Raw genomic sequence first — 15,405 nt, forward strand, 5'->3', positions numbered from 1 at the left:
CAATTGTTTATGGTCAAATAAAAAGCTCTGGTAGACCGTATCTTATTTCTGGGCAACCACACGTGTGAGCCTCATAAGGAGAACATTGCTGTACTACCATTGGACCTTGTGATGTGTGTCCACAATGCCACACACAATAGGAGATGTTGGTTATTTTTTTTCACTGGGGATTTTAAAACTATGGGCGATTTGCCCATGAAAGAACTGTGTTCCTAGGTGATGCCATAATTATGATAACACTGTTTGGTTAAGCTGAACTCTGAAAATGGCTTCCATCCCATTCCACTCGAGTTCACCTTACGTGGCTTACTAGGTGCCAGGCACTTAGGGACAAGACCAGGTCTCCACCCTCAAGAGTTACAAAGTGCTTCTTTGAAAACTGTTGAACAGGGGTGCCTGGGTGGCTCAATGGGTTAAAGCCTCTGCCTTCGGCTCAGGTCATGATCCCAGGGTCCTGGGATGGAGCCCCGCATCGGGCTCTCTGCTTAGTGGGGAGCCTGCTTCCCCCTCTCTCTCTGCCTGCCTCTCTGCCTACTTGTGATCTCTCTGTTTCTGTCAAATAAATAAACAAAAATCTTAAAAAAAAAAAAAGAAATAAAGAAAATTGTTGACATTCCAGCCCTTCATCAGTCGCAGGACAAATGCATTCACTATAAATTACAGGGCATTAACTCATTTTCTTCATGTCATTAGAAGTGATTAAAATTTCCCCAAATTTCACTAGCCAAATAAGCAAAGAAACAGGTAGGGTCTGTATCTGATCTCCTCCCATTTTCTGCTTGTTGCCAGTGACTCTACAGTGGAAACACTAGTCACAATAGCAACTATAACTTTGAAAATTTCCTGTGTGCCAGGCATCGAGCTTTATTCATGTTAACATTTAACTTAGTCCTCAAACAAGAAGATAGGGTCCACGTGTTTTTCACATTTGTATGCTTAGGACCAGCACAGACACAGGAAGATGAATGGTAAATGTTTGTTAAAAGAATGCATATGGGGGCGCCTGGGTGGCTCAGTGGGTTAAGCCGCTGCCTTCAGCTCAGGTCATGATCTCAGGGTCCTGGGATCAAGTCCCGCATCGGGCTCTCTGCTCAGCAGGGAGCCTGCTTCCTCCTCTCTCTCTCTGCCTGCCTCTCTGCCCACTTGTGATCTCTCTCTGTCAAATAAATAAATAAAATCTTTAAAAAAAAAAAAAAAAAAGAATGCATATGTAGGGGCGCCTGGGTAGCTCAGTGGGTTAAAGCCAAGCCCTGCATTGGCCTCTCTGCTCGTTTGACAGGAAGCCTGCTTCTCTCTCTCTCTCTCTCTCTCTCTCTCTGCCTTCCTCTCTGCCTATTTGTGATCTCTTTCTGTCAAATAAATAATAAATAAAATCTTAAAAAAAAAGAATGCATATGTAAACAAATGGTAAGTGAGGACAATCCACATAGCATTTAAACCTGCTTTCTTTAACCCAGTTTTTGTTTTTAGGAACTACAAGATGAAATACCACTGCCTGATAGATTTCACACTAAGTATATAACTAATGAAACAGGGCTGAGAGCAACCTTGAAAGGGACCTCATTTTATAGATGTATTCACTGGGTAAGTGACCTTGACAAGTGACTTAACCTCTTCCTGAACCATACATATATTTTATTAAGAATAGGAAGGTGGTAACTTCCTTAAAAATAAACAGAATTCCTTGCATTGTGCCTGGCTCTCAAGAAATGATTGATTCTGTTATTCTATTTGATATGATTTTGTGAGTACTGAAATTTAAGAGTATTATTTTTGCTTTAGGAACTTAAAAAATATCAAGACCATTTTTATATTTTGTAGAAAATATGACCAAAATCAGAATATTGGGGCAAACTAGACTTTCAACAATGATTTTTAAAAAAGGATAGTCCAAAAGGCAAGCACAGTATAGACCTCCCAAAAATGTGGTAGGGGGATACTTTAAATAATTGCTCTAAAAGGTAGGATTCGAACCAGTACAGGAAAGAGATCAAACTGACTTTTGAAAAATACACTCAAGGGTTTTATGGAAAGTGGTTAGAATAAGAATGATCTTGGAACTGTGATATACATATCATCGGGTTATAAAGATCACAAAGACACTTTGTGATTTAGATCATTCCTTGACAGTTCAGCTCAAATGCCCACATGTCCTGCCTGCCTTCTCTACTGTCGTCTTCTCCTTAGAACTGATCGCCTCACATCCTGTTCATTTTGCTTGTTGGTTCCTTACAGCTCTACTGACTGGAGGGGAAGCTCCAAGAAGGCAGGGATTTTCATCCATTGCTGAGTCACCAGTTCCTAGAGCCTGGACACAGATGATGCTCAGTTCTTATGTGTGGTTGGAGTAAATGGAGGCAGAAGTTGAGACCCAGGGTGACCAAGCCCCTTTTATTTAGCTGCTATGTGGCTGAACCAGTTAAGATATGCAGGTCACCCAAATGTTCCTCCAGGGCGAGCAGCCCCTCTTAACTCTCTCTGAAACTATCATCTGTCCTTTCTGTTAGAATCTTTGAGGTTGACTGTGCGGTATTTCTGAGCCATATCAACAATCTGTATCTTTTTGAAGGCTTCTAGCACGTTTTATTTGAGCTGCATCTACAACTCCCATTATAAAGGAGGAGATGGACTTTTTTTCAAAATTCCACACTGGAGAGACTCTGTATAAGAAAAATTGCTAGTTCATGAACAGCTAAACAATAATGACATTAGCTTGACTCTGACTTGTAAGGCACTTTAAATTTAGACCACAAGAAACCAGTTTTCTAAATCAGATGAATTCTTCTTTAAAAGTAAGGGCTGAGCCTATCCAGCTCCCTGTTTAAGGAAATTGTGAGGATACAGAAGTCAAAACTTATAGACTCTCATAAATAGAAAGATAAGGAGGAAAGTACAGGGGAAGCCACAAGAAGAAGACAAAGTAATGATAGAGTCAGGCTTTTTTCCCTGAGGAAATATATTTTACAGTCTGTAATTTTTTTTTACTAAACAGCTATTGACCAAATATGAAGGAAGAATACACATTTTTACACATGCAAGAGTTAAAAAAAAATTGAACTACCACATACCCAGATGATGATAGTCTCTGGAGACTTACTCTTACAAAATAAGAAAGGAAACCAAGAATGAGGAAAACATGGGCCAGAGGAAACAATGGGTCCAATTCAGGAGAGCCTCCCTAGTCTGACAGTATCCAGCAAACCTATGTAGTAATCAGCTTAGACTGGGGCAGTACGATGGAGGGCCCCGGGGGGAAGTCACTCAAAGAAAAAGCACATTTGCTAGAATATGTAATATAATCAAGTTTGAAATAAAACAAGGCCATGACAAAGGCAAAAGACACAAGATTAAAAGGCAACTGGCAACTCCAAGGGAACAGAATGGGATATGAGGGAGAAAATATAATCATAACACATTAATTGACTCTGCATGAATGATATTAATGATACACATCTTAGGGCTCCCCAAGAGACAAAATATTTAACCACATTTATAACTCAGTACAGTGTAAGTGGTATACATCTTATAAAAGTAAAATGTTTGAAATTTTTGGTGAGGAGGGAAGGAGAGCTCAAGGTGGATTAGAGATGCTGATATGGTCATCTTACAAAGTGGGGACTAAAAAAAGACTGCAGTTGTGAAGAGAAGAAATGAAGGTGTAGTAATATTAAGTTTAAAAGATAACTGTGGGGGCACCTGGGTGGCTCAGTTGGTTAAGCAACTGCCTTTGTCTCAAGTCATGATCCTGGAGTTCCGGGATCGAGTCCCACTTCAAGTCCCACATCAGGCACCCTGCTTGGCAGGGAGTCTGCGTCTTCCTCTGACCCTCTCTTTTCTCATGCTCTCTCTCTCTTTCTTATTCTCTCTCTCTCTCTCTCCCTCTCTCAAATAAATAAATAAAAATCTTTAAAAAAATAAAAGATAACTATGGAGAAACTAAGTCTCGTAATAGTACTTGGAAGAATGAAGATAAATGATATCTAAAATGGAAAAATCAAGGAAAAAGAGACGAGTGAAAAATGTGTACATATGGAGATCAGGTTTGGGGGTGATGGAGAGTGAGACAGAAGATAGTAGCTTTTTATTATAAGCCTTTGGTAGTATTTTATTTTCTTAAAACAATGCACTGTGTTACTTTAATGGGAAAAAAGTCAAATAAGGGAAGAAAATCAGCTCATGGCTCAGTCAAATCCTAAATCCTTTTGCATAGGAATTCCTCTGTCCTGTTAGAAAAGTCCAAATCTTTGTCCTGTGACCATATATGCACTTTTGGAAGCTACCATCAAAGGGAGGAGTTTGTGAATATTGTCCTATTTTTTTTTTTAAAGACTTGACCACAGATTACAAGTTTAAATAATTTTGTGACTCTAAAAAGAAATGAAACAGGTGAAGGTAAGTTGTTTGTTTTTTGTAACTCTGAACTCAATGAACTGCAATGGGTTTACTGTTCATGGGTTCTCTCAGTGCTTGGTGACAGTTTAGAAGTGAATACAAAGAAAACAGCAAAATTAATATCCCTTTCCTTCTCCTAACCTCAAGATTTTTAGCAGCTGAGGTTTCACATTGTTGGGCAGAAATGTTTAACACAAGCATCTGGGATTCATTCGTGTCAACTGTTGCTTTTTAAGAAGGGTATTCTTTTTTAAAAATACTAACCTTCTTTTAAAGACTGCTTCAGAAGAAATAAACGTTTCCTCCTTGCTATTCACTTGCCAATGCTCCCATTTAAAAGTTAAGTCAGCTCTAGGAAATTGAAAGGAAACCCCCTTGCTACATCCAAAAAGACTCTTCATTCCATATGCAAAGCTTCAGGATAGTCTCCATGGTGAACAGCATCTCCTAGGTCCTCAATTCCACTTCCAGATGGAGCCCCCAAGGTAGACAAGCAGCTCCAGGCTCTCAAGCCTTTTCCAGATGACAGCCTCCAGAAAGATGAGTGTGGCAGGGACCTAATCCTCTGATTCCAGATGTGCACATGAATATGTTAGAACATCTTCTCCCCTACCATATGTAATCCCCAAAAGGAGAGAGCTTTTTGATGCCTCTCCAACAACACTCCACAGTAAGTCTCCCGGGAGCTAAGTCTCCAGAGATCAAAGCCTTATTTTTCTCTCACCTCTCTTCTCTCTTTCTATTTTCCAACCTCAATCCAAAATGCTATGCTATTCCTTACCTGGGTCAAGGTGCTTATTTCCGGGCACACCTTGGGGATTTGGTTATTCTGAAGATCTAGAGTCTTCAGGCCAGGCAGTTTTCCTAATGCTGAGGGCATCTTTGTTATCTTCTTCCCATTCAAGGTAATGATCTTAGTGTTTTCACCACCCTTCAGTGCTCTTAATAACAACCTTTCACTCATGGGCTTAGAAGAAAAATATAAGAGAGAGAAGGTAATCACTCGGGATTACGTTCCTTATTGTGCCTCTTTAGAACCTCTAATTACAGAACTGGTGTGTCATGGAAACAAAAACATTCTGAGATCTACCATGTTGAAGAGAGGAGGCATCAGAGTGTTACCTGTGAAAAAGATAGGAAGAAGAAATAACTGATTCCAGATTTGGGGCAGGAAATATACACGATGAGCCTAGGATATCTTATGCCAGATTCTAATGCCAGAGACATGGACGTTATCAGACTAGTGAGATCACACATCAAAAGGACACAAAAACCAACTTCTAGAGGTTGAGGTTCCCACTGATCTAAAATGGGAAATTTTAGGATCAGAAACAATAATCTAGAATGAAACATATGAAAACACATTAAAATCTAGGAGTTCAGGGACGCCTGGGTGGCTCAGTTGGTTGGCGTCCTGGGATGGAGTCCCACATCGGGGCTCCTTGCTCCACGGGGAGCCTGCTTCTCCCTCTGACTCTGCCTGCCACTCTGTCTGCCTGTGCTCGCTCTCGCTCTCTCTCTCTGACTAAATAAATAAAAAAAATCTTTAAAAAAAAAATCTAGTTCATAATGGTATTTTAAAAATAAAAGAAACTCATTGATTACAAAGGGATTGCTGAGAAACTTACTCATAAGTCTGCAAATTGATTAAGGAAAAAAATGAAGCATTTATTCTGCTTTTCCAATATAAGTACCTTTTAGTATAACTTAAGGGTTAATAAGGTTCCTATTCAAAGAAAAAATAAAAGCTTATAAATGAGGAGGGGGAAAATAGATTTAGGAAAATCACCATTTTTGCAAATCCTAATGAAATAATGTATCTCACAAAAATAATAATTGGATGTTTCTAGGGGTGCCTGGGTGACTTAGTTAAGTACCCGATTTCTTGATTTTGGCTCAGGTCACGATCTCAGGGTCATGGGATTGAGCCGCAAGCTGGGCTCCATCATAGAGTCTGCTTGAGATTCTCTCACCTTCTCTCTCTACTCTGCACCCTGCCACTCACACACACAGTTTCTCTCTCTCTCTCTCTCTCAAATAAAATCTTAATAAATAAATAAATAATAAAATAAAAATAAAAATTCTAATTTAACCTGAGTCCTAGTCCCAAAACCCATTACATGGGTGTATTTTGTTATAGCAGCAAATTCAAATTCTTTATCAGAGAAGACCAACAAGAATCATATAGCCTTCGGCCTTAGATAATTGTGGGAGCTGATTAAGCTATCTATATAGGGCTATTGTTGATGTGTCTGGTGCTGTGCTTGCTCCAGGATTCAGGGACGCTGAAGGAGAAGATCTGGCAGAAGTGGGAGAAGCTGCAGGTTCTGTTGTTAATTCACACCAATGAAGTGAGCCAGCAGATCAGCAACAGGACACGTTACTGACACTCAATGACTTCATGCTAACTTTCCAAGCACCTGCTTGCCTTGTGCCTTCCAAATGTGCAACATGTCTCTTGTGGCTAGGACTGGGAAACTATACAGGAAAGGGGATTCTGAGATATAGTCTAAGTTTAAATTGATCCAGTACAAATCCACCACACCACACCCTTCACACTTATCTGCTTCTCTTTCTACTGCTATTATCACAACATGGTCTCATCATCTCTACTGTATTACTGCCTGCCGCCATTATATTCTCTGCCATTCTGCCATTACATACATTGTCACAGCCATCAATCATCTTATAATACATCTTACTCTATGATAAAGCTATAATAAATAAAAATCTTTCATTGGCCCCTCATTGCTTATAAGTTAAAATCCCAACTGAGTTGGAATTAAAGTACCAATCTAGCTCCAGTGTCATTAGATGTCATTCCCTTTCACAAACCTTCTGTCTCTAGATGACTGCCATTCATCAGAAGCATCAAATATATTTAGTCCTTTGCTTATGCCATTCCTTTGGCCTATATTCCTGGCCACTTCCTAACTATTCCTAATCTTTTCAAGAGTCTGCTCAAGTATTTACTCTATCATTTTCCTTGAATTGTGACCTTCTCTCTGAGCAGAATTGCTTCCATGTTTGTTTCAAGGGGACTTTATACAAACTCTAATTTAGGACTTAATACTTTTTAATATTGTTCAAGAGGTATTTCTTGCTATGTGTTTGAACTGCAATCTCTATCACCATATTTGGCATAGAATTCAGTAAATGTTCATTAAATTAAGTGAATTTTATGCTAGGGCGTTGTGTGAAAGAGTACCTTATATAAAGTCTATTAGTAGCACAAATTAATGTTCTTGAAAATATAGGAGAAAAGATATGTGAAGACACAGAAGTTTAAAACATTAACTATCTGTTATGCACTGTCCAATATGCTTAGTATATGAATATGAATAACAAGTCATTATCTTCAAGGAGCGTAGAATCTAGGGGGAAATCAGAAATGTAAATTGGTGATTCATTCATCAAGTATTGTTTTCTAGTTTCACTGAGATATAACTGACATGTGACATATATGCTTAAGGTGTACAAAATAATGATTTGACATGCATAAATGTGGCAAAATAAATGCTACAATAATCAAATATTCATTAAGTGCCCATTACATGCTAGGTACCATGATAGCACTGAGGCACCTTGGTTCAAGGAAGATTTCTTGCTGTTGACTGCTGAGTCTAATCATAACAGGTTAAAAAGAATTAAGCAGTTGATGAAATAAATATAAGGAGGTGGGGGATGAATTTAAATAAAAGGAGTGTGAGAAAAATGTTCACAGGCATGAAATACATGGGACCATGGGGAATATAAGTAATTCTCGTGCATAAGTCTAAAGAAAGGAGTGAATGGAAATGATGGGGGACAGGTACACAGGACCAATCATAAAGGAACCCCCTTAAATGCTGTTAAGGACTGGACTTCAACTCCTAGGACTGGTGAGCCACTGGAAAGTTTAGGTTAGGAGACAGTCTCGGATTTGTATTTCTGGAAAATTCACTTTGGCAGCATGAAGGAAGGGGGAGTATAAGGAGTGGCTCTGTGGACCAGGAAGCAATTATGAGATTTTTGTACTATTCTCATAATTTTGTACTAAAGGGACGGGGGAAGAAAATGATAGGGTGTAATGTGGGTAGGACTGCCTTTAGAACCTGATCTTGTAGGTACATTAGATTAGATGTGAGCCACAATTTAGGGTGTAAAGTGGGGAAATGAGAGGGGGATAATATTTGGTAGGATAAGGCTGTAACACAAACCCGATTTATGGATACATTAAAAACTGGGAAGAAAAAGGGGATGGGGTTTACTATTTCAGACTTTGGAGTTTTCACCTACATCTTAAACATGCTCCCTATAAACACTCAGCTGAAATGGCCTCAGAGCTCTGCTGGCTTGGGCTCATGGAATGCGGCCATCCCCAGCTTTCCCAGCAACCAGAAATCAATCTATTTGCAGGAAAACTGAAAAAAAAAATCACCAGTTTTTTGAGAAGGGATCATCCTGTGAACTCATCACAAAACTAGGAACTTTAAATTGAATGTTAATCTAGAATGTGAAAGTGACTTCTGTAAACTGCAAGTAAAACTGGTTTTATCTCTCTTCTCATCAGTAGAATAACAAGAATACCAGTCTATTCCACTGAGATTGTGTGGGAAATATCTAACTGATGATTATAAACTACTTTAGAAGTATACAATGCTGTAGGAATGCTAAAATATATAGCATCCTAGAATCTCAAGAACTTCAAAACAATCAGAAATTTTATTTAATTTATATTATTTAAATTTTATATATTTATATATAAAATTATATATACAATTAATATATATTATTTAACATACAATTAATATATATTTATTATATATATTATATATAAATTTATATATTTAACATCTACAACACATCTACTAACATTTATTAACATCTATACTACAAAAGAAACTGGCTAATTCCTATGACAGGAGCCCCTGTGACAAAGGATTTTGAGAGGTGTAAAAATGCATTAAAAACAGTTGTTCATAAACACGGGTTATGGCAGGAACCAACACAGTTGAGTTGTTTTGGCAAGCTTACTTTGTGATTTAAATGTGGTGTGAGATGTGGGGTAAAAGTTTTCAAACATGAGCAGATGCTTCATGTACTAGGAAGCTACTGTAGAAATTTTCTGTCCTGCAATAAAAAAGGGCACTGGCTTTCTCTTGGTTTGTTTTCTTTTTAAATATGGAAATGGAAGCTTTGATTTAAAGGGTTTTAGATTCTCAGGATGCCTGACTGGCACAGTCTGTTAAGCATCCAACTCTTGGTTTCAGCTCAGGTTGTGATCTCAGGGTCGTGAGTTTGAGCCCAGCGTCAGACTTTACGCTCAGCTTGGAGTCTGCTTAAGACTCTCTCTCCCTCTCCCCCTAAGTAATAAAGAAATCTTTAAAAAAAATAATAAAAAATATAAAGGATTTCAGATTCTCAAAGGCCTGCCTTCCGAGGTCAACCTTGCCACTTACTAGCATTGTGGCTTAGCAAGTTGTTCACTCTCAAAGTCTTCAAGTCTCACTCCCATTTTTTTTTTTTATATTTTATTTGTTTATTTGACAGCTAGAGAGAGAGCACAAGTAAGCAGAGTGGCAAGGAGAGGGGGAGAGAGAGAAGCAGGCTCTCTGCTGAGAGCCTGATGCAGGGCTCGATCCCAGGACCCTGGAATCATGACCCGAGCCGAAGGCAGCCGCTTAACCAACTGAGCCACCGGGGTGCCCCTCTCACTCCCATTTTTACAACAGGGATGAGAAAACCAAGCTGGCCTGCAAGGACTAAAGCCCACTTATGTAAAGCATTTAGCACATAGATAGTAAATGCTCGATAAAATGTAGCTCTATTTTGTACATTTTAATATCTTTTTAAAAATTTTTTATTTTTAATAAACATATATTTTTATCCCCAGGGGTACAGGTCTGTGAATCACCAGGTTTACACACTTCACAGCACTCACCAAAGCACATACCCTCCCCAATGTCCATAATCCCACCCCCTTCTCCCAAACCCCCTCCCCCCAGCAACCCTCAGTTTGTTTTGTGAGATTAAGAGTCACTTATAGTTTGTCTCCCTCCCAATCCCATCTTGTTTCATTTATTCTTCTCCTACCCACTTAAGCGCCCATGTTGCATCACCACTTCCTCATATCAGGGAGATCATGTGATAGTTGTCTTTCTCTGCTTGACTTATTTCGCTAAGCATGATACGCTCTAGTTCCATCCATGTTGTCGCAAATGGCAAGATTTCATTTCTTTTGATGGCTGCATAGTATTCCATTGTGTATATATACCACATCTTCTTGATCCATTCATCTGTTCTTTTTAAATCAAGATCTCCACCTTTTGTTAAATCTCAGATGTGCATGTACCATTTTGGGACTAACTAAGGTGCTAATATATGTCTAGTGTGTCAAGGACCTGTCTCTCCACTGTGACCTGCACTACACTATCCTTTATCCATCACTACTTAAACTTATTACTTAGATATCTGAATGTACTCTCATTAAAGGAGTTCAAATAGGGAACTAGGTGAGGATTTGTCAGCAGTGCTATACAAAGAATTCTTACATTGGACATGAGGTTAGAAATATACCAGTGGTTCACAAAATTTAACAAAGGAAATAATTTGTAAGAAATTCAGTTATCAACTCTTAATTTTGCCAAGTATATTTTGTTATGTAAAGCCATTTTATTTCATATATATATATATATATATATATATATATATATATCTTTTAAGTAGGGGTGGGAAGAGGAACAGAGGGAGAAGGAGAAGCAGATTCCCCACTGAGCAGGGAGCCTGATATGGGGCTTGATCCCCAGACCCTCGGATCATGACCTGAGCAGAAGGCTGATGCTTAACCAACTGAGCCACCTGGGCAGCCCCAAATAAAATCATTTCTAAAAATTCACTTTCCTCTATTACCACCATAATTTCATCAAAGGACATTTTAAAGCTCTCTGGTTAAAAATTATTTATGTATATTTCTTGAAATCAAATGAATTTGCTTTATGAAAAATTCATCATCTTACACAAAATTTTATTTTGCAAATGGTATCAGCTTACAGATCAACAAAAGACTCTCACTAGGTTAGATGAACCTTTCATATATTACTTAAACACCCACACACAAATACACTTATACATAATTTTTGGAAGTTTCTACCAAAAGTTAAATACATAAAAAACAGAAGGAAGTAACCAATTAAAATTAAAAGTAGAAATGAAAGTGAGATAAAACCAAGCACAACAAGGTAACATTTACATGTCTATGGATAGAATTAAAGAACAAAAAGGTGAACCTAAAGGGGGATGGTATGATGCCAAGCAAGATTCTGGCTTGAGCACGAGGCACCCTTGACTGAAACATGAACTGTACTTTCCCAGACCAGCTGGGGATGGTGGTGGGCAAACCAAGTCCATGTACTGGCTAAAGGCCACAGCCTTGACTCAGTCCTTACTGAATGCTGCCATGAGTGCTGGCCCAGTGTTGACAGTTCTGATTTCTATAAGTAGAAACATGGCCTTTAAGTGGAATCCTCCAGTTCTTAAATACTGCTAACTAATTCACTTTTGAATTTTCTGTGAACCACTTCAAACAAAATACCTATCCAGACCTCATTCAGCTTCCCAGGATAGCAGTTCGGGTGCAGCAAGGCAGAAAGAGTCAAGGGTACCATCCTGAAAGCCAGTCAAGGGAAGAGGTATGGCCAGAACAGAGCCTAAGGAGGAGGAATCAGCAGAACATTATTGTGAACGGCAAGACAGAATTTCAAGGAGCCAGTGTCTACAGCATTAAATGCCACAGAGATTTCCAGGAAGATGCAAGAACAGGTGAGTGATCACTAGTACCACTTTTAGAAGTGGTTTCAGTGGAGTGGTGGTATTAAACCCAGGCTGTTGTGGGTATTCTTTGTGAAGCTTGGTAAAAGTGTTTTCTTAATTGACATCAATTCACCAATAATATTTAAAAAGTTAAAAATCCATTAAAGAATATCATAGCCAAACCTGAAAATTCTTTTCTGATCAAGATTCTTGACGGTTCAATTCCAAACAGAATATAAAAGTCAAACTTTGAGATAACAGATAAGAAGCGAAACAAATACTTTAGAATTTTTACCTTATTATCTCAGATTCTTCCTGGGACTCATAATGGCCTGCAAGCTACAGAAAATCATCTATGCTGAATACCATGAGCAGCACTGAAATTTCCCCTCATTACAGCATCTCAGGCTCTGCTTTGTGAACCACCTTCATGATCCCACTTTTCCAAAACAAATCATTAGCCTTTCTATCACACCCACCTCCCTTCCAGGTGACACATAGGCAAAAACAAACAAACAAACAAACAAAAAAAAAACCACAAACAAAACCCCCACATATACAAAACACAGCAAAATAACCATTATTTTCATATTTGCTATAAATTTATAGAGCATTTACGAAAATCCTAGATTCATTATTAAACTTCCATATTTACTTGTATCATTCTCCTACTAAAGCAAATGTTACTATTATTCCCGTTTCCTAAAAGCAAACTGGAGCTCTAAAAGGTTAAATATATGCACAAGTTTAAAAAATAAGTGACACTAGGTCTGATCCCAAATTCCAGTATTTCCAATACATGTAAAAATGTACATGTGGTACTTTCCAGGACACATGCATGGCAGGGCCGCCTCTCTGGGTACATTCCTATTTGGGTGAGGCCATACGACAAATTCAAGCCAATGAATGGAAAAAAGTGTTTCTTCTGAACCACACCGTTGGAGTCAAACTCCAGAACAGTCTCCTAGAAAAGTTTTAAACAGTGACAGCTTAGGTCCCAGGGTACAGACATGGAGCACAGCTCCCAACAAACTGGCGAAATATAGCCCATACAAGAAATACTCCTTGTTGGAACAGCCACCAAGATTTTTGAGTTGTTACCACACTCCGACTTAAGTCTATCCTGACTCCTACCACCAGTGGTCTCAAAAGTCAAACACATCTCAGTGGGTTAGGATACAGTATGAACATAGGACAGAAAAAGTTAGGGTCCAGAGCTTTTCAAAGGATGTTTGTGTTAAAAAGTCTAGCATTAGGCAGTTGCCAAAATTATCAGACAAGTAACTCTGTCTCATGTGCCCAATTTTTATTTTAAATGGTTTTCCTTAGAATTTTCCAACCTCATTAGCAGGAAAATGTGAAGATTTACTAAGTTATTCTCAACTGGGCGCAATTTTGTCCCCAAGAAGACATTTAAAATGTCTGGCGATATTTTTCTGCTTCACATCTCTGGAGTCAGTACTACTGGCATTCAGCTGGCAGAGCCCAGCAGAGCTAAGTACCTTATAACACACAGCATGGCCCTCACAAATCATCCAGCTCAGAATGTCTGTAGTCACTATTGAGAAACTCTGATAGAGGTGTAGAATGCCTTTCTGATTTCAGGGGGGAAATGTCTGATTCAAAAACAGCAATTTACTTTTTAAAATTAGGTTATTTTTGTCAGTAAACTTACACATTGGGTTCTCATCAGTCCTCACGGTGATACTGTATTGGTTAAGATTATAAATAGTAATTGGAGTTTCCTTTTGTCAAAATAAAGGTAACACAGATAATAAAAATCAGGATAAAGGTTTAAGTCATCCCTGTTCAGAGAACTGATAATTTCAGCAGAAAGGTAGTAATTTGTTTCAGTAAGGTATGCTTGTCATCCTGATTATACTGAAATAAGACAACTATAAACTTCCTGGTCAGTGTATTTACAAAGTTTGTAGTATTTTCTTGGTTTATACACTTACCTTAAAGGACCTTTATATTTCATAGATTAAAATTGATTGTCCTAATTGAGACATGAAGCAAATTAACAGTCTCAGAAGAAAAAAGAAAGCTCTCTTGGGTTTTTCCTCCCTTAAATCAACTCAAAAGACTAAAAGAATTCATCCAAGGGGTTACGTAAATTAGAAAGCAGCCCTTTTGTAAGCAAGCACAATGCTAAGTCAATACCTCTCCCTACTCCTGATGGTCCATTAGTCTAAAGACAACTCCTCAGAGTCACAGCCTATCCTTTCAATTAGTCATATGACTGTCAACAACATTTATGAAGCACTTACTATAGAGGTCAGGCAATGTACTAGACATTTTATTAATAGCCAAAAAGTTCTTGCTTCTAAGCACTTACAGACAGGGGAAAATAATAATAACAATAAACGAAATACAAATAATTACTAGTGTGTAATTACTAGATATCAACATGTATGAAGTGCGGCACCCAGCCCAGCCTGGATGGGAGTTTGGCTAGGTAATTAACTTAAGACCAGGATAGGAAGCTAGGCAAAGCTGGGTGGGTAAAGTGCTCAACTCCGAACGGCAGCTCAAAGGCCTTCAAGTTGGAGGGAACAATGGTGAACAAGAAATGATACTTCCTACAAGTTGCTTTAAAAAAAAAATAAAAATAAAAATAACTCCTTGAGTTATATTTTTCTGCAAGATGGAAAAAGATTTTAAACAAGATGTAAGACAGGAAAGAAAAATGAATTTGAAACAATATGGAATGAAGAAAAACCACACTCATTTGTTCAATAAAAGTAAAAACATTATGAAATTACCAATTTAATTCTCAGAAACACAAGTGTTCCACTCCTTCAGCTAGTTCGTGAGAACCCGTACCAAGATAATATATTAAGAATGATGTGCCAGCATTAATTTGCACAAATTTCCTTACAACTTCACACTTATACACAGTGCTTATTTTTCTTCTTTAACACCCAAGTCTTAGAATATTCTTCAAATTCATTTGTCCTAAATTATTCTATTGTCCTTCATTATTCTAAGAGGTTTTAAGCTTCAACCTGATTTCTAAGAGCCATGGCTTAAATGCCTATCACTTTATCTCCCTCTATTCTGTCTGAGACATAATGCTATGCTTGATATATTTATTCGAAATCCCTTAAAGCAAGAATCTGTGATTGTATTATTCTCAATTATATGTAAGGACAAAATAGAGCCTGGTAAAATTCTAAAACAATCTGAGAAGAACAATTAAAAATAACAATTGAACAAATG

General features: G+C 38.1%; 1 protein-coding gene across 1 annotated transcript in view; it reads right to left on the bottom strand.

Moving 5' to 3' along the window:
* The window catches only part of LRRC69 (leucine rich repeat containing 69), a 97,259-nt gene extending 91,629 nt beyond the window's left edge, over positions 1 to 5,630 (bottom strand). The window contains exon 1 of the mRNA XM_004768593.3: positions 5,174 to 5,630. Within this exon, the coding sequence (XP_004768650.1) occupies positions 5,174 to 5,356 (183 nt within the window). The 5' untranslated portion in view covers positions 5,357 to 5,630. The remainder of the gene's footprint in view (positions 1 to 5,173) is intronic.
* Between the last annotated feature and the right edge of the window lie 9,775 nt (positions 5,631 to 15,405).

This window comes from Mustela putorius, unplaced genomic scaffold, assembly GCF_011764305.1.
Source record: "Mustela putorius furo isolate JIRA1106 unplaced genomic scaffold, ASM1176430v1.1 tig00003846_pilon_pilon_pilon, whole genome shotgun sequence".
Lineage (NCBI taxonomy): Eukaryota > Metazoa > Chordata > Mammalia > Carnivora > Mustelidae > Mustela > Mustela putorius.